The sequence below is a fragment of the Anabrus simplex genome, chromosome 1 (genome assembly GCF_040414725.1).
Source record: "Anabrus simplex isolate iqAnaSimp1 chromosome 1, ASM4041472v1, whole genome shotgun sequence".
Lineage (NCBI taxonomy): Eukaryota > Metazoa > Arthropoda > Insecta > Orthoptera > Tettigoniidae > Anabrus > Anabrus simplex.
In genome coordinates, this window is record NC_090265.1 from 688,752,342 (window position 1) to 688,779,151 (window position 26,810).

Below are 26,810 nucleotides of genomic sequence, written 5' to 3' on the forward strand. Positions count from 1 at the left end.
CTGTTAGTGTCTTGGTGTGTATTCAATAAATGATTTGAATTGTTTCATCACGCCGTACTTCTATACATCTGCAATTGTTCCTTTGATGAAAGTTTTAATGTATAGGATAAAAAAAAAACTCCTATTACCGCACTTAACTTCGTAAGCTGTTACCTCTCTGTCGAAATTCGCTTAGAGCTTCAAAATTTACCATTTTGTAGATTTTTTTCACTTTTATGTACACCCCCTCCCGTCGCTTTATCCCACAATCCCAAGTACACCTTGTTGTCTGTACTTCTAATTCCCAATCGCCGCTACTGCTTAAAAGCGCATATCAATGAAGGGGAATAGTCACAGAAACCCTCTGTGGATGGGGCGGTTATCCACGGTATCCCCTGCTTATCGTAAGAGGCGATTAAAAGTGGCTCTTAACCTGGGAGCGTGGGTTGGGGGACCACGGCTCTCTCAGCTGAGTCATGATATTGCTTCCACTTGTGCCAGGCTCCTCACTATCATCTATCCTATCCGACCTCCCTTGGTCAACTCTTGTTCTTTTCCCACCCCGACGGTATTACAGCACTCGAGGCCTAGGGCGTTTTTCATTTTCATGCCCTTTGTGGCTCTTGTTTTTCTTTGGCAGACACCTTCATTTTTCTAAGTGTCGGACCCTTCCATTTTTTCTGATTAGTTTTGCATAGAGGATGGTTGAGTAGTTGTACTTCCTCTTAAAAAGTAATCACCACCACCAACTGTCACAGTACACCTCTGGCTTGATCTGCACCACAAGAAGCTACCCTGCCAACAACAATTGCGAGGTATCCAGGCAGGTGTACATCCTGTCTACAGTTATTAACAAATTATAACGTAAGGGTTATTCAGCTAAGATGTCCACCCGAAATAACTCTTGGACCATTTAATATACTGGCATTCTGTTTTCACTTTCGTTAATGGTATTAAGGGGCTCATAGTTCAACATGCAGTACTTTTCCAGGATTTTGACAAAATGTATATTGACACACACATTTCCAAACGAGATCTGCTGATGATATACTATCAAGCTTGATAGTCACTGGGACATCGCACAGCTCGCAGCACAGAAGAATCAGTCTCGAGAGCATTGCCCATTACCCCTGTCTAAAGAATTGGAGCAAATCGGGCATTTTTGATTACATGTTCCACCCGTGTGTAATGGCGGTTGCATGTGCAACCATGCACATCTTGCCCCGCCTCAAGTTCGAATAATGTGCGCCTCTTAGTATCCGGGTACGTGTACATCCTATCTGCAATTATTCACAAATTATACAGGATTATTTAGCTAACAAGTCCACCCCAAATATATCATGAACAGTTTAAGATACTGAAATTCTGTTTTCACTTTCGTTTATGGTATGGTATGCTGAACATGTACTTTTCCAGGCTTTTGACAAAATTTATCGGCTCACGTTTCCATATGAAAATGTTATTTCACGCAATAACTGCTTATGGTATACTATAAAGTTTACACTTGTTACTGGGATGTGGCACAGATTGTAACATTGGAGAATTGGTCTCGACAGTATCAAGTGAGAGCGCTGCCCATCACTATCCACAACAGCGGGTGTAACTTGAGCTAGGAATAGGATGACTTGAAACAGTCTTACCAGCAACTGCACAGCAAGGTAAAAAACTTGCTCAAGATACCCACAAAAAGTTCCTGTAATATAAACTAAATTCCTCCTATAATGGTGCGCAATCTAGCCTACACAAGTAGAGGTACATGACAACAGTATATACTGAAGAAAAAGAAAAAGAGTGATGACAAAATTTCAACTTTTATTACAATGAATAACCATTACAAGATGACAGGAATTTTGATGACAGCTTACAGCTTGAGCTTAGTCCTTCTCCAGTGCCTCCTCTTAGCATTGTACCTGAAAGGAGAGACAAGTTTCTGGTGAGGTTACCTGTGCATTACACAATGCAGCATATATTTTCAGTCACAAGTACATCATCATGGTGAGTGTGCATAAGAGGAATGTTCTTTCAAGTTTCTGTGATAAAGAAGTACTACGAAGACATCAGTCATAATTAATTGTACAAAATAATAGGTAAAAAGATAGGAAATTCGAAAAGAACGCAACAGGACAAACATAGGCGACAGGCCAGGGAGAAAGAGAATGAAAATGCAAAAGGAAAAGGGCAATCTAAATATTATTTCTGATGGTAGCCATGACTGAATGCTCTGTTTTTATATATTCCGTTCATTTCCTTCTGGTTATTGCATATATCCTATGTGTTATTCAGTGTTTGCTCATATGATATTGCATTTCAGATCATAAATTTTGAATTAATTTTCCAAGATAATATGACTTCACACATTGTGAGCGACCACGAGAATCCTGCATTCTACAGTAAATGAAAGCCCAAGTTACATAGTACTCCGCAGAATACAAATGACCCACAACAATATTGTAAACAACACAGAATTTGTAAAATGCCATGACCAATGTATAATAGAGATAGTTATTATAGGATGCTGACAGAGTCTTTTAAGATATTTACTATGATGTTCTTTAAAGTAGGGTCATGAACACCAACCCCTTCATGAGACTCCATGGTGTTCTTGGTTACACTGCCTCTGTAACCAGATAACAAGCCTATTACACCACCATACCCAAAATGACACAAAACTTTCCAAAAGTACCCACACAAATTAAGGGGAAATGCAGTAAATACAGATCATTCCAAAGTGAAGTTCCAGAAATTCTGAATGGTCGAATGCCCTGAAAATGATCTGCAACATTTCAGCAGTTCGAGCATTACCTAGCGGATGCTAAAGCACAATCGACTGCTGTCATCCAGACTGTGTTGAGATAGAAACTATAGGACATGTGCTTGGATTCTGTTGTAAAGAAGAATCACAATGAAAATCTCGCTACTACAAAGTGAGAATAGCTCTGGCCTCTGCAATGCAGGAATCAGGTTGGCAAGAGCATGAAGAAGTTCACTGTCTTCTACTGGGTCTGTAAGAAGCGTAGACATCACTGGGATCCATTGATATTCATTTGGTTATAATATAGTCACCACTGATTTATGATGCTGTTGGCAATTCGCCCATCAGATGGAAATGTTAAGCCTTGAGCAGATTCCTCGGTGCTATTCAAAAGGAGTAGGACCGAGCTCAATAGCTGCAGTCGCTTAAGTGCGGCCAGTATCCAGTATTCGGGAGATAGTAGGTTCGAACCCCACTGTCGGCAGCCCTGAAAATGGTTTTCCGTGGCTTCCCATTTTCACACCAGGCAAATGCTGGGGCTGCCCCATCGTCGCCATAAGACCAATCTGTGTCAGGGCGACGTAAAACAACTAGCAAAAACGAGTAGGCTATGCAATGGCACCAGGTATCACCCTCTCCCTTCCTACTATCATATATCACATAATTCATCTCAAACTCCTGTGATGAGGTTGATGTCAGCAAGGGAATCCTGTTGTAAAAACTTGCAATGAAGATTCATCTTACCTTACATACAAACAACAATAATAATAAATAAACTAAGTTCAGTTCCAAAAGAGTTGTTGAAATCGGCAGAAAATTACTGGCACTGTTCATTAAGAACCCCTACGCAGATTACAAAACAATTTCAATACAAAAATACTGTAATAAAAAAGGGAGCACTCAGAGAAATTTTAAAAAAAGTATTGTTCAGCATGTTATTGACATAGACAGGCAGGGGATATTATTGACCTAGACAGGCAAGGAACATGGAGGAGGATTAGTGGACTAACTAGTAAGCTGGACTCACACCAACAACAGAGTACCGGTACTGCATCAATTTTCATTCTATGCTAGAAAGGAGAGAAGTCAGGACTTCATTAAGGTAAGTTCCAAATTTCACGTTTTTAAGGATTTAAACAAATGTTTATACATTTCTAATATTTCCGAATTTGATTTGATAGAATCCAATGATCTTTAACGAATGAAACATGTCATTCTATTTTAATTAAGTTTTTTTCTGTTTCAGGTGTAATTCTGTTGCCGTTTGCATTCAAAATTAGTTTTGGCAGAATGAAGAACCTAACAGTTATAAATTAACTGAGTCAAAATTGAACAGAGATTAGCACCAGATATCACAAATTTGCTTTATGTTGCAACTATAGGATAGGAAAAGGATAGGAGAGGGAAGGAAGCGACTGTGGCCTTAGGTAGGGTGTGAAAATGGGAAACCATCTTCAGAGCTGTCAGCAGTGGGATTTAAAACAAACTGATTAAGAACTACTAACTTAGTATGTTGGAACCATACAAACACATTCCCTCCCCAAAAAAAGACATGAAGAATGGTCAAGCACGGGAAATTGTGTGTGCGCATAACACACATTTTAAGCTGAAAAAAAAAAAAAAAAAAGAAGAATGGCGGACCACTCATAGATGTTAATAAAAGGGTGGAGGGAATAGTGGCTGCTCTTAAAATGATCATAAATGCAGTCTCATATACAAGGTGCTCCCACAAATAAGTGGGAAGTAATTGGGGAGTGGAGTTTTACACCTTAAAACACAAAAAGTCCCGGTGAACATATGCACTCCGGTGGATCGTTTACACCTTGCAGACTTTCCAACATTGTAAGGAAAATACCTGGCACATCCCACGTCGAGTAGCTGTCGCCATGTTGATGTACTGCATTCTATAACAAGAAGTGCTCAATATTTCCACCATACACCTGAATACACGCCTCAACATGCCACCTCAATGATTGCAGGACACATTCGAACACTCAAGGCATTGCACATATTCAATGGCTACCTGGTTCCACTTGCTGGTGTACTGCATGTCTGTAAAGGCATGCTAAACTCCAAACTTAATCCTACATATGAACTCGCCATCTCCATTCTAGCTAATAATCAGAAGAGGCTTAGTTCATAAATGATTGTCCTTAGGACATGTGTTTACAAGAACTTTTTAAGTTTTGGGATGTACTATCCATCCCATGATTACTTCCCACATTTTTTGGAACGCGCTATACAGGCAAAAAGAAAGGGAGGAAGTGGAGGAGTTGGACCTTCAAGTGCTGCTCATAACTAAGGAAAACCGAGACACCACCCGAAAACCATCACCAATATTGATGATTCTTCAGAACGAAGCAGCTGTCATCTTAAGGTACAGCCCCAGCATCTGCCTGGTGTGAAAATTGCAAACCATGGAAAACAATTTTCAGAGCTGCCAATAGCAGAGTTCAAACCCACTATCTCCCAAATGCAAGCTCACAGCCGCGCAGCCTAACCGCATGGCCAACTCGCTCAGTAGAGAGACAATTCACTGCCATATTTATGCTCATGAGTGAAAAGTATATCCTACGCTTAGAAGATTGTATTTCACCCCCCCCCCCCCCCCCTCTGAGAAGCATAAACTTTTCAGGGTGAATCTTCTCTCAGCCTTGGCTTGGTAGCTCTGGGGTTCCAGCACGAGAAATACATATAGCAAACACTTCTGACAGAGATGCTGATAGTGATACTGTACTGTAACCTGAGAACTGTGGAAGGGCTGGAATTCCAGAGTATTATTTGTTTGGATAAAACACTTGTTAAGGCAGACCACAAATTAGCAAAAGGGTGGAGTGACTGGATTGCACAAGGCACAGTGAAGGCATCCTTAGCCGAGAGAGGGAGGATCATTGTCCCTTATGTGGCCAATTCCCGAGATTTTGTTCACAAAACAGACTCCTCAGGTTTTGTCAAGAAGAAACAACTACCACAAGGTTATGAATGCTGCAACTTTTACAAAGTGGTTTCAAGATTCATTGTTGAAAAACATTCCTCCCACATCAACAATTTCTCCTGGACAATGCTCTATACATTTTTTAATTCTTGGATTTCAACACACATATTGTGCCACGGACTAGGTGAAAAAAAGACAGAATAGAAGGCATACATATCTACAGTTACAATGCGAATTAGCCGTTAAATTTAAAATTTTAAACTAAGAAAACAAAAATGGTTACAGGAAAATGTACTTAATCATTCTCATTTATGACACACACGAATACAATATTTACATCACACAGACACACGCAAAAAAAAAGCATAATAGTTAACTTTATCAGACTGTAAAATGAACTGAAATTTAATATTATAGGTATCTCTGAACACTTGGAGATAATGTTTAAACGTTTGTTGGTCATAATGTGAAAATACCAGAAACTGTCACAGACACAACTCCCTGAAATACATGCAACTCATTAAAATTACGAAGTAAGAATGAACACAAATGCACAGAAATAAGCAAAACAGATCAATGTGTCGCATACATTATTAACATACGAATGACAGGGGCAAGAAAAAACACGGGCCAACAACTCAAACGAAACTATGCGCAGAAACAATGTTAACAATGCGCGAACCACGCAGAAAAATTCATTCTCTCGTCTCGATTAACCGAGTCGCTAGCCTCTCTTGCTTGTAAGATGATTTCCGTGCCAAATCCCCAGCTGTAAAGCACATACGCTGCTGTGGTGAGTGGGAAATACGATACACGAAGGTGACGGACAATACACTTGCGAAATAAAGCATCAAATAAATATGCTTGAATATGAGATTGCGTGTATTACACAGGCACATAAGAATTTATCCATTATCCTAGGGGAAGATTATTGACCATACTGGGGGTTATATTGGTCAAAAATTGGAAGAAGTAAGAATAAATCAGAAGAAAAGTTAAAAAGCGGAAAGTTTCCGGGTAAATCGGAAGGGTTGGCAGGTGTGTCTATACCACTGTCCCAACGTTCCATTTGATGAGAGTTTCAAACTAAAATGTATCAAAATATGTTGACAATAGAGCCTGCCTGACATGAAGAAAGCTAAAATGGAGTTGGCAAGCCTGCACAAGACGAGCACCCCTGTTTGTGAAACTGAATTGGCCAAGAATTATGGTCAAGTCATCGGGATTCCTCCCTATAATGCTCACTTGAATCCCATAGAGTTGGTCTGGGGGCGAGTAAAGTGTTTCATTGTGTAAAATATCACGACATTTTCAATTGCTGACGTACAATGGCTGACTATGGAGTGCATTGAGCAGGCAAGTCCTGATGACAGGCTAAGTGCAGTGAACAACATAAAAAAAAGGAGCCAAGAAGTATGGAGAAATGAAGGAATAGTGACCTAATGTATGGACAAGATAATCATTTCCCAGTATCCAGTGGAGCCAGTTCAGAAGCAGGCACGGTCACTGACTGATTCCTGCCTTGCCTTGTGGATCAAACTATGGGGTGCAAATGAGAGGTTATGTATCCAACAGGGCGTGACTTACACGTCACAGCGTGTAACGCAGCTGTTGGCAGCTTGCCAACTTATGAATCAGGGTGCAGGGCAAGCAAAGGGGCTCTGTAGTATTTCCTGAGACAGCAGCACATTGTATGTTCTATAGTGGACCCAACTTGAATTAACACCAACTGACTCTCACTCTAACGTGACAGCTCTGTGGACAGATAAGATGCAAACACGACTGAAGACAATAGCAAACTGCTCATCCCACGCCAGCCAATAAAATCAAAGGGATTGCAGAATATGGCTGCGTTTTGCTTATTTTCTTATATATGTAAGACTGCTGCTAGGTTGGTGGGTCCCTAGTAAGCATAAAGGAAAGACCTCTCCTCTCTGCTACTTCAGGTACCGGGTATTGTTTCAATTCTTTTTTTCCCAGGTGCACAGCTCTGTATGTTGAGCTTTTTCTGCTAACTTGAATGCGTATCTTCAGTTTAGTTTTGAACATGACAACTTAATAATAGTCTTTTAAAAAGAGACTAAACAAGTAGTGAGGCAGAAATACAGAGTCCCCTCCGCAAGGATGTAATAATCCTTGCGGAGGGGAATCTCAAACTAACAACCAACAGTTGGCAGCAGTGCTATTCTACTCACCTCTACTTACCTCAGCGCTACTGGTGGAAACCTAATTAAACAAAGGACAGCCATTTCGCATGTGCCACATAGTGGTGACTCGTGTTACTAACACTGAGAAATTCAGAGTCCCCTCTGCAAGGATTATTACATAATATGTTTCTTTCATTGCTGCTATTATTACCTAGTAATGATTCTGGAGGAGATATGTGTTCATGACGCTTGCCAGGGTCGAACCCACCCGCCCTTGGATGTATATTTACTTTTATAACCTAAAGTAGTGGTCCAGGTGCCATTATGCATTGCTTCTATCAAGGATCACGGGCATTGGACAACGTTACCAACCACTGCAAAAGAAAAAAGGGTAAAGAGGCCTGCGAAGTTTGAAAGTGTCATGGCGTCGGATGGTAGCCTTACACTTACTCAATTCCTCCTTTAATTTTGGGGCTCATGGTAAGAAATAAAGGTCAGCTATTAGTTACCAACCACTGCAAAAGAAAAAAGGGTTAAAGATGCCCGCGAAGTTTGAAAGTGTAACGGTAACCTTACCCTTACTCAATTCCTCCTTTAATTTTGGGGCTTACGGTAAGAAATAAAGGTCATTTATTAGCTTTGCGGCAAGAAAAAAATATTGCCATATCAAACCAACAACCAACGGTTGGCAGCACTGCTACTCTACTCAATTCAGCGCTGCTAGTGGAAACCTAAGTATTAAACAAAAGACAGTCACTTTGCGTGCGCCACATAGTGGTGCCTCGTGTTACTAACATTGCGGAGTGGACTCTATAGCTCTGCCGCTACAAAATGACAATGCTATGAACATATTAGGTGCCCAATACCCGTGGGGGTCTTCTTGCTTGCTCACCTATCGGGTGCGTCTCAGGTGGCGGATAGGGGGGCCCTCCGGACTTGCCTAGAGGGTCTGAGGGAAATAAAATACTCTCTCGCGGATCAAAAACAGGTATTGCCAGAAAACGTCTTGAGGCAGTGCGATTGTTACTAGCCCAAGCCAAGGCCTGGAAGTGGCAACTTCGCCCACACATGCTAGAGAGGCATCCACGTTACCTCCACATGTGATACAGTGGTTCACATAAAGTGGGTGCTGGTGATTGAGGTGAAAGCTCCCTGTGGTATGCTGGAACCAACATATCACTTTGCCCTACGTAGTCTGAACGAGCCGCGGGTTGAGAATGGGGCGGTGGAACAAACAGGGTCGGGTTCGGGACAGGGGAGGACTGTTGGATGGACCCCTGAGGGGCGTGGCACCTGCTACGGAGAGCCTGAAGTGCAGGAGGACAATGTCTTGCGGAATGCCTCATCACGCATGCTGAGAACGCCGCTCAGAACACTAGAAGGGGCAAAAACCCTACGTCATATGGAACCATGGACATTCCAAATGAACCAGCTAAACAAATACCAAGGGAAGCTATGGAAGCTCCAGAAGAGCAGGTCCAGCGGCAGGTCCAAGAGGAGAATATGGAGACAGAAGTCCCAGTAGGGCAGGCTGAATCCAAATCTGAAGCAGAAAAAGAAGAAGCAACAGGAAAGCAGACTTCTGGACAAAAGGAAACAGGAAATTTCACTGAGAAAGTCCTGAAGATATCGGCATCGAAACTAAATAGGATGCATATAGATAGACCACCTCACACAAGTGCCTACTACAAAGAAAAGAAGAAGGCGAGGAAAGAAGCCAAGATAGCGGCTGGGACTTGGGTGGAGAAGAAGCCAAGGTCGAAGGAAAGCACGCCATCAAGTTCGGCTACAAAACCACCCTCTAAGAAACAGAAGGAAGAAAAAGTCATGTCCTTTTCGGAAAGCCTACCTCAGTTAAGGTCGCAATAATGCCCAAGACCTTTCCAGTTGGAAAACTCTAGGAAGATGTGACTGAATTGTCATCTGCTCTGATAACATAAATGAAGCTGCTGTCAGACTGATGTCTGCCAGGCTTCATGAGTCACCAAGGCTGGAAAGTGGAGCTATGGTACTGATCTGTGCAAATCCAGAAACGAAAAGTTGGCTGGAACAGACAGTATCAAATTGTAACTCATGAAAAGGGGAGACCCTACGGGCGGCGGACGCAAAAAAGGGCTGAACACGAGCAAGGTCATCACCAAGTTCCCACTCTTCTTGACAAGATGAAAGTGGAGGATGTTCTTGTCAGAATCAATCGGCACGATACCAATTCTCCAACGCAAGAGTGGAGAGTGCTGAATGCCACTTCAGTCGACAAGACAGGAAGGACAGCCGTTTTAGCCCTTGGTGAAAGAGACTTTCAAGAGCTCAAAAAGAGAAGCCTTGAGGCTAACCCAATGTTGATAAAGATGGTGCTGAAGGTCCTTCAGGTCAATATTCAGCATAAAAAAGCAGCTGTGGCCAATTTTGCCAGGAAGTTCAAGTGCGAGGCTATTAACGTGACCCTTATTCAAGAGCACGTGTAGTCAAGGGCAGAGTAGCAGGACTGGCAGAATCTGGAGGTAGGCTGATGTACGATACAACATCAGAAATACCCAGAACATGTCTTCTTGTGAATAGGAAACTAAAATGTCTTACGTTGCAGGAACACTGTTCACGGGATTTAACCGTGGCCAAAATAAAACTTGGAAAATGGGAGGGACCCAGAGAAATAACCATAGGCTCTGCATACCTCCCACATGACTCAACTAATATGCCCCCATCAGAAGAAGTTGAGAACCTAATTTGCAATGTAAAGAGGAAAAGCAAACACCTAGTCCTTGGAAGAGATGCAAATTCACACCACACGGCATGGGGCAGCACAAACTGCAATGCAAGAGGCGAGTCTTTAACTGGAACTGAACGCAACCAACCTGGACCTCTGTTGAGGAGGCTCTGCCTGTCACAAGTCAGGACCAATTGGCGAGTGATAGAGGCGTAACACCTCTTTAAACAACCTTGGGTCGCCTGCCCCGGGTGACAGTACCTTGTAAGTACCAGGGTTATGGTACAGACCTCAACGGCAGTGAAGGCAGAAATAAAATTTATTGGTACGGTGGAACTGGCGGAAGGGGCACCTGGCAACTGAGGTTAACAGTAGCAACCTACTGCCTTGTAGGAAGAGGAGGGATCCTCAAAGGCTAAGGGAACATCCCCAACAGAAAAGGCACCTACCCAACAGGCTGTGAAGGGGCAGACCCCCCGTTGGTTGTGCGCAGGGGTGACTTCTTAGCCATGTAAAAAATAAGTAGTCACAAAAATGTTGAGCACACATAGAAACCAGACAGTCTCAGTGGCGTCGACCAAGCAATGGACACGGACTAATGTAAGAATGGCCATGTGGAATGTACTGAGTTTTAATAGAGCAGGAGCTTTCAGGAATGTGAAAGATCAACTGTGGAAGTACCAGATAGGAATAGCAGCATTGCAGGAGATAAGGTGGAAGGAAACATACACAATTGATTTGTGGGATTACACAATGTTTTGTAGTAGTAGTGGGACAGCTAATTTTGGAACAGGTTTCCTTGTACATAGAGCATATAAGGCAGCGATATTGAATTTTGAACCAATTAATGGCAGGATATGCACATTGAGAGTTAAAATGAAATTCTTCAATATGAAATTGATATGTGCCCATGCTCCAACAGAAGAAACGACTGATAAGGTTAAAGATTCCTTTTATGAACAGCTGGAACGCACATATGACACAACTGCTGAAAATGATGTGAAAGTGATTCTAGGAGATATGAATGCCAAGGTTGGAAGGGAAACCGTGTATCGGCCAAATGTGGGAAAGTATAGTTTACACGAAGAATGCAATGACAACGGAACAAGGCTGGTTGATTTCGCAGTAAGCAAAAATCTCACCATAAGTAGCACTATTTTCCCACATAAGGATATACATAAAGGAACTTGGATGTCACCGGATGGAACCACAGTCGGAAAGATCATGTGCCTATTCAAAGAAGGCATGGCACAGATATAAGGGATGTTAGGGTGATGAGAGGGGCAGATGCTCATTCAGACCACTATATGGTGTTGGTTAAGTTCAGACAGAGGATATCAACAACCATCTAGAACCAAGTAGAAAGGGATAAAAAGTATAACGTAACTAGAATCAGCACCGATGAAAAGGAAAGAGAGGAATTTCAAAGAGGAATGAAAGAAGCAATAAGAGCGATAACTGTTGAGGAGGACGAAAGCCCTGAGATACAGTGGGAAAAAATGGAAAAAGCAATACGGCAAACAATGGACTCAAAGCTGGTTCAGGAAAACAGAGATAAGCGAAAGGAGTGGTATGAAGAGGAATGTGAGAAGGCAATAGAAGAACAAAATAGTGCAAGGAAGAAGATGCTTCAGAAGGATACACAGGCTGCCAGACAGAACTATGAAGAAAAGAGAAGGAAAGTGAAAACTATGTGTAGAAGGAAAAAAGGGAGAATTTGAGAGAAACAGACTGAAAGACACTGAAGAATGTAGAAACGAAAAGGACGTAAGAAGAATTTTTAGAGGTATAAGGGAGATAAAACAGGGATGGCAGCCCCGTACAACAATATGCAGGTACAAAGAAGGTAAGATGATCGGTGATGAAATGAGAATTACTGGAAAATGGGAAGAATATTTCAAACAATTGCTGTAATTGGATGAAACCTAGGAGCGGGAAGATGAGGAACAGGAAGAACAACAGAACAGCTATGAAGAACCAACATTCAAAGAGGTAACTGAAGCTGCAAAGGAGATGAGAAATAATAGAGCTGTGGGAGAAGATAAGATACCAGGCGAAATATTCAAGTATGGTGGTATAGAGTTATTAAAGGAAATGCATGGATTGAAAAAGAATATTTGGAGAATCGAGGTAATATCAACAAACTGATAGGACAGTGTAATAATCATAGAGGAATAGCGTTGCTTAATGCAGCATACAAAGTATTTGCTAGGATATTGAACAAGAGACTACGATCATATGCAGAAGCCACTATAGGAGAATAGCAGTGTGGGTTTAGGAAGGAAAGAGGAACAACGGACCAGATGTTCACTCTCAGAATAATAATGGAGAAGTGTTACGAGTACAACGTAACGGTTCACCAACTTTATGTGGACTTCAAGGCAGCCTATGACAGTGTTCATGGAAGGGGGCTTGTTAAGGTGTTACAGGATTTGGGAATATCACCAAAGTTAGTGAGACTCGTGAAAATGACTCTTAAGCAACACCAGTTGCAAAATAAAAGCAAATGGCAGATATACCAATAATTTTCCAACCAATCAAGGACTAAAACAAGGAGATTCTGTATCACCAACACCTTTTAATCTGGTACTAGATGAGATCGTGCGCAACTTGCCAGGCAAATTAGATGGCACTATATTAAACAGAACGTTCCAGAGTATGGCATTTGCAGACGATATAGCTATGCTTGGGAATAATAGATAGTACCTGCTAGAGAACTATACAGTTTTGGAAAGAAGCGGCTACACTGGGCTTGGTCATAAGTAAGGAGAAAACAAAATATATGATCAACACCAGAAATACAACCAGGTGGAGAGCAACAGAGCAGTCTGAAGGGTTTGAAAGAGTAAATCAGTTCAAGTATTTGGGAGAAATAGTCAAAGAAGATAATGTACTACCAGTAGAGATTGCAGGCAACGGATGCTATTATAGTTTCCATAACTTGTTGCGATCGTCAAACATCTCAAGGCAGCTGAGGATGACAGTGTATAGAACGATTATAAAACCTGTAGTTATGTATGGATCGGAAACATGGACAATTACACAGCAAATCAGAAATACTTTGGATGCATGGGAACGAAAAGTGTTGAAGATATATGGTGCAGTATACGAGAAGGGCAGCTGGAGAATTAGGACCAACAAAGAGCTGTATGAACTCTATAAGAATCCGTCAATAACTACAGATATAAAGATTAGAAGATTACGGTGGTTGGGACATATGCAGTCATATATATGCAGTCATGAAGTCTGAGGGAAGCCGCTCAGTGGGATGACCAAGATTACGATGGCTGGATGATGTAGAGGCAGACTTGAGAAGACTGGGAATACGGAACTTGAGAAGGCTGGCCGCTTCGAGAGATGATTGGAGGAGACAAGTGATCAACAAGGCCCAGGTCCTTCAAGGACTGTAGCGCCGGATAGTAAGTAAGTATTACTGGAACTGAGTTGACGATACTAAACTTAGTAAACAAGCCTACATTTATAAATAAAAATCATAAGGAGGTAATAGACATTACACTAAGAACTAAGCAAACTTTATTTAAGACTGGAAGGTGCTGGAGGCATCATCATTGGCAGACCACCAGCACATCCAATTTGCAATAGATGCAAGACTATGTGGGACTGAGATGTACAGAGACCCAAAAAGAACTAACTGGGATAGATACAGAGAAGTTCTAAGAAAAGCTGTACAAAAAATTCCAACTAACGTGAGAGGAGAGAAAGAATTGGATGAGGCAGTGGAACTACTAGAAGAGGCCATTATAGACTCATTCCATGACAACTGTCCTCTCAAAGAAAAGAAAAAGTAAGGTGGTGGAACAACAAACTAGCCAAAATTATGATGATGCTTGTTTAAAGAGGCCTAACATCTAGGTCATCGGCCCCTAATGGTAGGAAATGAGACAAAATGGAATGACAAAAGTCCAAAATCCACCACTGACCAGAATTCAAAACGTGAGGACGAAGAATGAATGGATGGATATGAATTTAAAACGATCAGTGGAACCAACCCACACTGCCTCACATGCACAGAAGCTGGCGTAAAACAATAGTATTACTGACCAAGGGACTGCTTCTACAGCACGATACTGAATCAACGATGCTTGTAGTAAAAAAGAGTCCAAAATCCAAGTCATCGACCCCTCATAATGGTACTTAGCGCTAGGAAAAGTAGAACCATGGTATTTGTCATGCTGCAGTACTAATCAAAAGTAGCGTAGACTCGTGGTATTCCACACATTAGGTACTACTCACAGGTAATGAAATTCGCACATGTAATACAGACCTATGGGGTTTCGCACATTGCGGCACCATTCACAGGCCACGCAAACCTATGGTGTTCGTCACGTAAGTGTACTAACCACAGGGACTCGCGCTATCCCTGGGTGTTCCTCATATAGTAGGTACTAATCATAGGCAAGCCAGAACAATGGTGTTGCTCATCCCATGGTATCGCTCATATAGTGCTACCAATCACAGGTACTGTAAAAGCTGGCAACGTACTCTTTTGCTACTAATCACAAACCTATTTGGTACCGAACACAGTGGTACTATGCGCAAGTAAAAACGAGCCATGGTGTTCCCCCGTGGTGGTACTAATCACAAGTAGTTTCATGGTTCTAATACAATCATCCCTTGTTCACCCCTTTTAGTCGCCTCTTACGACATGCAGGGGATACCGTGGGTGTATTCCTCATTTGAGTCCCCCACCCACAGGGGATTGTGTGTTTAGTCCACGAGAGGTATTTTATTTCACTCAAGTCTGCCGGCAAGCCGATTAGGACCCCCTATCCGCCACCTGGGGCGTGCCACGTGAGAGTATCACCTCTCCCCCTGCTAAGCCAGTGTAGTAGGTTCGTGGAACTAGCCAAATTTTTTTTTTGCAAGTTGCTTTACGTCGCACCGACATAGATAGGTCTTATGGCGACGATGGGACAGGAAATGGCTAGGAGTGGGAAGGAAGCATCCGTAGCCTTAATTAAGGTGTGAAAATGGGAAACCATGGAAATCCATCTTCAGGGCTGCCGACAGTGGGGTTCGAAGCCACTATCTCCCAAATACTGGATACTGGTCGCACTTAAGCGACTGCAGCTATCGAACTTGGTACCAGCCAAAATGAAGAAAGAAGTTAGGATGTTGTATAGAATATCATCTAGAAATGGTATGCGGGACATATATCATAGGAAAATACACTGAGTATAACCTAGATATATGGAAAGCAAAATCTTGGAGACTGTTCTGTGAGAAAGTGGAATCACACACTGAAACAGCAAGGCTCCAGAAGGTTCTGAAAGCAACCAATATAAATCAAGTGGGGACACTGGAGAAACCAGAAGGGTCATTTACTCAGGCAGGAGGGACACACTGGAGATACTAATGACGTGTCACTTTCTTGAGGCTGAGGAGATGACAGAAGAAACGGTTGGAACAGAGACAGGAGCTCAAAGAGTAGATTGAAATTGTGCCAACAGAATAATAAAACATAACTATGTAAAATGGACAATCGACACGATTCATCCTATAAAGGCTCTGGGGCCAGATGAGATACTTCCGATACTCCTACAGGAAGGTCAGGAGATACTCGTCAATGGTCTGATGGGACCTTTTCAGAGCTAGTCTAGCTTTAGGGTACACGCCAAAATCATGGTCTGAAGTTAAAGCGGTATTCGTACCTAAGCCTGGAAGGGCAAATTATGCCCAAGCCAAAGCATACAGACCATTTTGTTTAACCTTCTTCATGCTGAAAGCAATGGAGAAAATTCTGGATAAATGTATCAGAAGAACACAACGTTACATGAAAATCAGTTTGCATATAGACCTGGCAGATACACTGAAGTAGCACTCCACCAGTTGGTTTGTAAACTAGAAGAAAGTCTAGAATATGGAAGGAAATGGACTGGCAGCATTCCTAGATATAGAAGGAGCCTTCAGCAATACAACCCATGACTATGATCAAAGCATTGGAAAAGAGCAAGGTGAGTAAAACGCATTGTCAAATGGATTAAATCCACGTTAGTTGGAAGGAAGATAAAAGCAACCCCGTTAGAAGAAACGCTGGCGGTTAGGGCCACCCGAGGCTGTGCTTAGGGAGGAGTTCTACGCCTTTGCTGTTGAACCTCATGAACAAAATCATAGCTATGCTCAACGAACAGGGTTTATATACACAAGGATACGCAGATGATCTAGTGATTGTGGTACGAGGTAAGGTGATGAGTGTTATCTAGGACCTCATGCATAGATATCTTAATCTTGTGGAGAACTGGTGTCTGGAAGAACAACTACCAGTCAACCCGAACAAGATAACTCTGGTCCCTTTTACAAGGAGGAAATTAAAGGGAAAAAGATCAATGAAGCTATTTGGACAAGATATATATGGAAGAAGAGGCACTGCACCTAGGTGTCGTGTTAGATAAAATTCTAACCTGGAATCCACATATAGAAAGGAACATAACCCGGGCCAAGAACTTGCTGTATGCATGTAAAAGAGCTGTCGGGAAGACATGGGGCCTAAGACCATCAATGGAGATGTGGATATACACAATGATCATTAGACCGTTGATGGCCTATACTGCAATCATTTGGTGGCAGAAAGTAAGTCAAGGAAAAGGTAGCAGATTGGATAGCCTACATAAAATGGCATGCATACACATAACTGGGGCTATGAGAACTACGCTGACAGAAACCTTTAATACTTTACTAGGGGCCGAATTTGTCACAGGTGAACAATGTAGTGGAAGTGGAAAATGTTTGTTGAAGATTTTATTTGTAAAGTGTGGTAGTATGTTTTATTTGTAATGACCTAACCTGTACTGTATAATATTTTTAACATATGGTATTTGTAAATAGTAGATTTCAGTTCTGTACTTACTGGAAGTATCCAGAAAGTTACATGAATTTTTGAACAGGGCGTGTTGCCTTTTGTTGGTTGTGTGTTCTAGAAGGCATTTTCTAACTATTCTGGAAATGGAAGATTCGCAAACGTGCGTATTCAAGAAGATTAGTTAAAGTTCACAACTGAAAGTAGGAATTATGATTGGTGAAACTAGGTGGGGATGGGCGGACTCATGCATTCTGATTGGCTACTCCAAGGCCAGGGTTTACCTATATATAGAGAGCGAAGCTGCGTTCGTGATAATTTCGGTCTGTCTTGTCTTGGCCTGGTTTGCCTTAGTCTGTCTTGATCTGTCTGAAGTTTTACGTCGTGTGCGACGCCTCGCTTCCGCTTGTTCACCTGTGACAAAATTCATAGTCAGCACTTATACATAAGTGGAATCCTTAAGTAATAAGGGATCACTTATAATAAGTATTCACTTATATGAGTTTACATTTCACAGATAGCACTTGGCTTGGAAACATCAAAGAATGGACTGGAATTCACAGTGTTGAAAGACTTTTCCACCTAGCAAGAGATCGTACTGAATTCGCCACAGTGATCGCCAATGTCAGGGGGACCCGATATGGTACTGTGAAGGAGAAGAAGACAGCACTTAAAGAGCACACTCATTGATACAGTAAGTATTCACTGGAGATGTGGCAATGCTGTATATTATGCCCATGCTTCCTAGATCGTGTAGTTCTGGCTACCGAATAGTGGGATGATCTATTCTGTTTTGTTTATCAAAGGACATCGTGCAAAATTTTTGAGGTTAAAAGATCATCTATATTGTATTTGGTTATCAGAATGGATATCAAAACAGCGAGCTGAGATGGAACCTGCAAGAACATGTGCATAATATACAACAAGCAGACTGACAGTTTCTTATCAGAATATGAATGATGTGGGAAAAACTTGTTGTGGACAATGTGAACTATGAAAATGCCCAGAGTGTAATTTTCTTCTTAATCTATATATATAAAATAAGAGTTTTGTCTGTACATTGCTCAAAATTTGAAAAGGATGGTATTTCTGTATCGGTCGTGTCCATATTAGGAAGGAAATGCACTTTTTAATTTTCCGTAATTTCTGTCTGTCTGTATATATGTACACGCATCACAAGAAAACGGATGAAGATAATTTAATGAAAATCGGTATGTAGTGTCAGGGAATAAGTCACTACAATCTAGGCTATAAATAATCTTAGTCACGCTGAGAGAGATTGTAGTTTAGGGGAAGGCCTAAAATTTAATTCTCAAATATTTGTGTTATTGGTGGTCCTATCGACAAATACTACATAACTTAAGTTATATAGTATTATGTCGTACATTTTTACCGTACCGGCTATGATAACAGAGATATTCATGAATGTGGATTTTTTTCCCAAGTCCTAATCAGCGCCAAATTACGAGAATATAGGTAAACAAAGTTTAATAAAAATCGTTATGTAAAGTCGGGGAATAAGGAATTACAGTCAACGCTACAAATAATTTCATCGATGCTCTAATATCGCAGAGTCGAAAGAAAACTAAATATGAAGGCCTACAATACAGAAAGCTCATAACATTGAACAACAATAACATTACATTGTGTCTTCTGTTCCCAGTCATGCCCTATAGATGGGATTGCCGTTGTATACCGAGTATTTTTTAAATTTGCTTTACGTCGCACCGACAAAGATGGGTATTATGGCAACGATGGGACAGGAAAGGAAGAGACCCTGGCGTTAATTACGGTACAGCCCCAGCATTTGCCTGGTGTGAAAATGAAAGACCACGGAAAACCATCTTCAGGGCTGACAGTGGTTTTCGAATCCACTACCTCCCGGATGCAAACTCACAGCCGCGCGCCCCTAACCACACGGCCAACTTGCTCATTCGTACCGAGTATAACAGTCTGCCTGAATATTGGCGGGAAGTAGCTGGGGAGTTACATAACTTTCTTCTTAAGCATGTCATTCCTCTTGTTCATAAATTTTCTGATACTACTGGTACGTAACAAACTGGTTCATCACAGCATTCAAGCTATACAATTACTACCCTGAGGCACTGATTGGAATGAGCCGTGTGTATATTTAACGGAACAATAACAGAGGAGTGTTCACGGCTGTCTGCAGCCTGGTCATTCCAACACTGGAATTTTGGACTGTTAGATCGGTGCCGTAGTACTGTTCATTAAAACTGAGAAAATGTGCGGTTTTTCATTTGATCGAGTATTTTATATGATAACATTGCTTTTAATCCCTACATTCCTACTGACGTTTTTGTAATGACCTAAGTTAACTGTAGTTGGGAAAAGCACAAAAAGAGTCTTTCTGAGAATACGTAGTGTATCACGGATACATCAGCTAGTATATTTATAGTTATCCAGCTACTCGAACCTATAAAAAATATTCATCCAAATGTAGAATATCTAGCTTTACAACACTTTTAATGATTTGACAAATATATCCATAGCCGTTACATTGTAATTGGCCTAATTACTCCCCCAATAAAATGTACAGTAAATAGTATGTTTTGATGTGCGATGCCATAATTGCAGAAACTTCTGATATAATCCGGCAAACTACTGGTTGACTAACCTGATATAAGTAGCACAAATCAACCTTAAAATCAATGGTGGTAGTGCAACACGTTCATTTTTCTTATAACTCAGTATAGTTCTTTACTATTCCATAGGTCTACAGTCTTGATAACTTAACTTATAACACATTTCCAATTAATTAAGCAAAATACTGATTATGATGATAATAACCTGAAATTAAGAGGTGGCATAAAATCTCAAAACAATATCTTCATCAATGGTGAGATAGCGAGTCCTCTAGAGGTTATATTCACACTCTCACACAAAGGAACAAGAATATTCATAACTCTCACGTTACTAAAACGAAACCTTCTTTAAATTGTTGGTCACATTACATTTCAACAGGATTTTCCTTCTCTACTGTACTGTACTGTGTGCACGGAAAGCATTCTATGAATGAAATGCAACATATTCAGAAAATCATTATCCTCCATCTTGCTGCTACATAAGTGAGGCACTTAAGTGTGTGTGGGAGGTCCACTTATAGCAATAAGGGGGACACTTAAATAGGTAATATGAAATGAAATTGGCTTATAAGGGGCACTTATGTATAAGTGCTGTCTATGAATTCGGCCCTAGACCTCCCATCACTATGCAATTTCATAAAAGGACAGGCTAGAATGAGTTCATATAGATTGGCACAATCAGTGTGCTGGAATGCACAAAGACCCAATCCAGGACACTGTAAAATTAACAGAGTAATAACAGAGCAAGTTCTACAAATGCCTTCTGATCATATCATACCGAAGTACAACTTTGAAAAACCGTCTGAGACCCAGATAATAAAAAAAGACTGGGATATCAACAAATGGAATACTAAAAAAAGAAGATATAGTGTGGTGGACTGATGGTCAAAGACTGTGGATGGCACACGAGGAGGGATCAACGGAGGAAGACCTGAGAGATCAATCCAGATGACCCTGGGCAAACACACTACAGTCTTTCAAGCTGAAGTGATAGCTATCACAACATCTCTTGAAGAAAATCTGAAAATGAACTATAGGAATAAGAACCTTTTCAATTTTACAGACAGCCAAGCGGCCATTAAGGCACTAGAAACAGTCCGGATAATATCCAGAATTGTCTGGTATTGCATTTCACTTCTCTTGAAGCTCTCAAAGTACAACATTGTCAAAATAATATGGGTACCAGGGCATGCAGGTATAGAAGGAAAGGAAAATGCAGATAAACTGGCAGGGAAAGGGGCAGAAACATATTTTGTAGGCCCAAAATCTGTATGTGAAATTTCCTATGGGCAAGCCCGACACTACATAGCAAAATGGGTACAAAAGAAACAAATTGAGTACTGGAAAAATACTGCAGGATGCAGGTTTGCAAAGGAAATGATAAAAGAACCAAACAAGAAGCATACTAAAGAACTGTTGAAACTCAACAGAGAAAATATAAAATGGGTGGTAGGACTGTTAACATGACACTGCCGTCTGAAAATAAACACCTACATAGAATTGGAGTAATAAGAGACAATATGTGTACATAGGCCCTATGTAGGAAATTATTACTATTACTACAATATTATTATTATTATTATTACTGTATTATTCATCATGAAGATTGTGTAGACTGTGGTTAACGATGCTTCAGTTGCGGGAGTTTCATCTTTACTGCTCGGACTATACTGCAGCTTCTGTTAGGAAACCAGGGAAGTCCAGCGACCCTTTTCCAATCATAGTTTTCTTTCACCCAAGGTCGTTCCACTGGCCTTGCAGTTTTATACTGTAGTTCTAATCCTTTTCTTACCCCATTGCAAAAGAAATTGTTTCATTATTTTATACTGCTTTGGGCTTTGTCGAACAAAGCAATGCATCTACACCAGCTGACGTAGTATTGATTAAACGGTGGCGCGATATAGCTGCACCAAGAAAATTCAGAAGAAAATCACCGATTTTATACAATGAGTGACATTATGTAAACATTTTAATGTTAATATACAGTATGCACAGAGTTTATGCATTGACATTTAACTTCCGAATATATTTACCATGTGTAATCCAAAAAAAACGTGTCAACCGAAGTGGCTTCGCCCCCTTTATTTCAGATAAACGGGGTTCTATTTTATTATGCTCTATTGGTGTGTAAAATCTAATTCCCTTAATATTACAATGTATTAAGGGGAGCCATGACTGAAATTTCAAACTTCTATATTTTTCTGTCCATCGCTGCCTAATTTTAACCACTACTACATGCATCTCATTAGACATCATTACACATGGGGAGGGCAGATAGTGACCGAGAATAGGAACCATCTCACAGCAAAAAGTGTTGAGTAGCTATTATTTCCGAACAGGAATACCTGAACTGTTACAGTTTCCAGGGACAGTGAGGTACCGAAATTCTGTGCCACAGGAGTTCAGTAAATCATCTGACAAGAGGCTGTCATATTCGGGCACAATTAAATTATTGAGCGCTTTTTATGTGGTATGAACAGTTTAACATTTTTAGTTATTTTAGTTTTTTATTCTTCTACAGTGATACACTTATCTTAAGATAACCTACGTGGACTGAATATAATACTGTAGTCTCGTTCTGTTACCACGTGATATCATAGTTTTGTTACTCTGCTCCAAGTGCGTGTGATTTCGTTGTGCCTCATGTTGTTGACAATGTTTATCTTGTGTGCAGACAACAATATTTATTTACCACTGCCCGTGTATAATTTCCAGAACTGTAGTGTATTATATTACGTAAGTTCCAGACCATGAACACGCCTTTTTTTTGCAATGAAATTCTGAGTAACGGCATAGTTACCTGCCTCGAATACGGTACTGTTTGTTAATATTATGGAGAATATTGTTTTAACAGGTAAACCAGCAACATAACCCCATATCTTGCATACGACCGGACTCCAACCAACATGTGCTCAATTACTTAGCTAGGAAGCAAGTACGACATTCTGTGAACTTGGAACTTGAGTATCATCTTTCGGAGCACCTAGCAGGAGCAGAAAACAGCTACCCAATGCACAGCGCCATTGCCGGCCTGCCTAAGTGGAGAAATGGTATCTATGACAGACGAAGAGACAGATAAGCTTTCTAATTTTGTGCAACTCCTGCTCACCCCCACCCCCCTCCCCAGTTGAACAGTGTGAGGGATGCGCTTTCGTATGACCATTAACATGGCACGCGAGCTTATTTTGTCGTTCAAATGAATGAGGTACGGTAGTTCATTAATGCTGTCTTTATGGAAACAACTCTTGCGGCACTTCGTACAATGAACGAGGTAATTAATTGTGCACCGGGCGAGTTGACCGTGTGCATAGAGGCGCGCGGCTGTGAGCTTGAATCCGGGAGATAGTGGGTTCGAATCCCATTGTCGGCAGCCCTGAAGATGGTTTTCCTTGGTTTCCCATTTTCACACCAGGCAAATGATGGGGCTGTACCTTAATTAAGGCCACGGCCGCTTCCTTCCAACTCCCAGGCCTTTCCTATCCCATTGTCGCCATAAGACCTATCTGTGTTGGTGCGATGTAAAGCCTCTAGAAAAAAAAAAAAAAAAAAAGAAAGTTAATTGTGCTGTCTACTTGGAAACAGCTCTCGCGACACTTCATTCGATGAACGAGGTAGTTTATTATGAGTTATCTAGCTGTGCAAGCTAATACCTAGATTTTACAATAGATGGCGCTTGCTTAGGCCTTTGTCCTGTACAATACTGTATGCTCGCATGAATGTCCTGTTCAAAATATTTGAATGAACTCATAACAGGTCAAATGAACTAGTTCATGAACGACTCAACCAGCGTTGCCAACCAGCTTTTCCCAGCTAAATCTAGCTTAAACCGTTTTGCAGCAAAAGAAAAATATTCCCACTGTAGCATTTTTCCCCGCTAAATCTAGCTTATTTCCTTCAATGTGCCAGATGTGATGTGGCGCTGTGGTCTTCCAAGTATGAAAGAAAAGAACACACATACTCTTTCTCGCACTCTATCTCTCTCACACGCCACAGAGGCTAACTTGGGAGCGTGGGTTGGCAACCATGGAGTACTCAGCTGAATTCTGGCATCACTTCCACTTACTTGTGGCACGCTTTTCACTTTCAGGTATCATGTCCGACCTTCCTTGGTCAACTCTTGTTATTTTCCAACCCGATGGTACAAGGCCTAGGGAGTTTTTCACACCCTTCGTGGTCCTTGTCTTTCTTTGACTGATATCTTAATTTTTCAAAGTATCAGACCCTAATGTTGAACCCCTTCTACCTTTTCCCTCTCATTAGATTTTTCTATAAAGGATGGTTGGCCAGTTGTACTTTCTCTTAATACAATAATCACCACCACCTCCATCCGTCAAGACTAGCTCAGTGTACATAATTAAATGTCCATGGTTTCATGTTATAGTAGTTTGTTAATTGAACAGAACAATTTCATTCACTACCCAGTGAGCAGTGTTGTAAATACATGCCTTATTTTTTAACTTTTCCTAGTTCTGATTTAGCTTTTTCTAGCTTATATTGGATGATGATCTAGCTTATTAAATTAAAACTGTGTTGGCAACACCGGAACCAACTCTAGATGCACTTCAAGAAGTTGTAGTACAGAGTGAAATGTATTGATAGTGCTCATGAGATAGTTTGCTTTGCCCTACATGCAGAAACATTACAAATTAATATTGAATATTATTATAGAGAAGCACTTCACCTCAGATTTGCATAGAACACATACAAGCCTGGCAGCCCCCCCCCCCCCCCACACACATTTACATTTAAATGGCACTCAAGTAAAATTACAGATCTAAGCATTAGAGGTAACTTGAATAGTTTGAACAACATAATATGATGTTATGAAGAGAGAACATATACCTGATCGTGTTATCCGTTCGCATTCTAACCCATTGTGGAATCGGCCTGTTTTGCTTCAGCTTCTTGGCCAACTTTTGTTTAATTCGAAACGTTTTGTGAGCAGACTAAAAGAAATTGGAAAAATAGATTACAAATGAGACGCTGCAAGAAACATACCAATGAAGTTCGTGGGATAGAACTGGCGAAATTTCCAACGAAATATTTGCGTTAAGAATACTTACCATGCTGTATATTTAGCAGGCTAGCAGCACACGTGCAACAAAGAGAATAAGTACGTGCAAGAATCAAGGATAATGCAAAGAGAATGGGATGTTCTTCTAACTTCTTAGGATTTTCCTGGGCGCTGCTGAAACGCCATTACCCAGTCACAACACTCCTTAATCAGCAAAATCTCGACATAGCCCTCCCACTTCGAGAAAATCTACATTGTACAACAAGACCTATTGATCAGGAGGAAGTCAAAACTGCTATCCAGTCCATGAAAAATAAGAAGGCAGTTGGCCCAGTTGGAGTTTTCAATGAAAATCTGAAAGATACCTGTGACATTCTGCTTCATACATGGACCACTCTGTTCAACGCGTGTTTGACGACAGGGAAAATACCCGAAGGTTGGAGACAGTCGCATATCAAAATGCTCTTCAAAGGCAAAGGTGACAGGGATGACCCTGATTCGTATAGAGGCATTGCCCTCGAAAACAACATTTATAAGACCTATGTCAAGATCCTAGAGAACAGACTAATTGCAGAAACAGGAACTATGATCCCCGAACTCCAATTTGGTTTCATGAAAGGAAGAGGGACATTACATGCAGTCAAGAATCTCTTGGACAATATACGTGAATCAATGAGGTGGTCAAAGGGGAAATTTTATGTAATCTTTGTAGACTTTAAAAAGGCTTTTGACCTCTTAAACAGAGAAATACTCCTTAGAAAACTAGCGAATATGATTGGAGCAGACAACCCACTAACCATAGCCATAAACAACATACTTGCTTACAACAGGGTCACGATACAAGATGGCAAAGCGTCCTCAGCAGCCATTATACAAAGCAACGGGGTACTTCAAGGGGACCCCCTTAGTCCGATACTATTTAACATAGCCTTAGCAGATATCTCAAATATCATCCACAAAACATCGGTTGTGATGTACCAGTATGCAGATGACATAGCAATAGGATCGAACAACAGAGATGACCTACAAGCTGTAATGGATAAACTCGATAAGTATGCCGACATGAATAGTCTCATAATCAACAGAAATAAAACAGTGCAAATGGTTTTCCGGAAAGGAGGGAGAATAGCAGCAAATGACAAGATAACAAGCAGTGAAACAGCCCTGGAAGTTGTGAATTCATTCAAATACTTGGGAATTACGCTCCAGCCCTCTTCTACTTCTTTCAGAATTCATATAAGAGAAAGGTCATTGGCAGCCATAAGAAATATGTATGATTTGAAGGAACCCACTAAACTGTCTCTAAATACAGCCATGACGCTGTTCTATGCAAAGGTTCTACCTGCCCTGACATACGGTTTGGAGCTAATTTGGGAACATCTAACTCTATCTGACCTTAGAGTTATTGAGAATGTCAAGGCTAGATTCTTGAAAAGAATTTTGGGTATTTCCAAAATGTCACAGTCAAGACTTGCTTATGAGCTAGCCAGAGAAACCTTTCTTATGGAAGACATAAGAATGAGACTACAATTACCCTCCACACGACAAGAACAGGAACTACTTCATATTAGACTAAGAAAACGAGCGAAAATTGACTTGGAATTCTACGGGACGGACGCAATGATTAATCGAAGCTGGACTGGGCCGAACAACGAACTGAGGAGTGCTCTGAATAGACTGGCCATACATGGTTTCCATCACAAACTGTGCGTACGACCGGGTTTTCATGACCCATCTGTGCAGTGCGTGTGCGTGTTATGTAACAAACGATGTGAACGATACCATTTTAGTGTATGCAGCAAAAGAACAGCTTCCTTATTGGATTACTCTAAAATGTAATGCACATTTGTGCGCAA

At 41.0% G+C, this 26,810-nt stretch overlaps 1 protein-coding gene across 1 annotated transcript; it reads right to left on the bottom strand.

Moving 5' to 3' along the window:
- Positions 1–1,771: 1,771 nt before the first annotated feature.
- On the bottom strand, positions 1,772–25,128 carry LOC137500428 (large ribosomal subunit protein eL39). The gene is made up of 3 exons (XM_068227323.1): positions 25,004–25,128; positions 24,783–24,886; positions 1,772–1,889 (listed from the first exon to the last, which is right to left on the bottom strand). The coding sequence occupies exons 1-3, from the start codon at positions 25,004–25,006 to the stop codon at positions 1,841–1,843; spliced, it is 156 nt and encodes a 51-aa protein (XP_068083424.1). The 5' UTR covers positions 25,007–25,128; the 3' UTR covers positions 1,772–1,840.
- Between the last annotated feature and the right edge of the window lie 1,682 nt (positions 25,129–26,810).

Coding starts and splice junctions, on each gene's coding strand:
- LOC137500428 (XM_068227323.1), bottom strand. Junction 1,890..24,782: donor CGAACGGATAACACGATCAG/GTATATGTTCTC, acceptor CTCTCCTTTCAG/GTACAATGCTAAGAGGAGGC.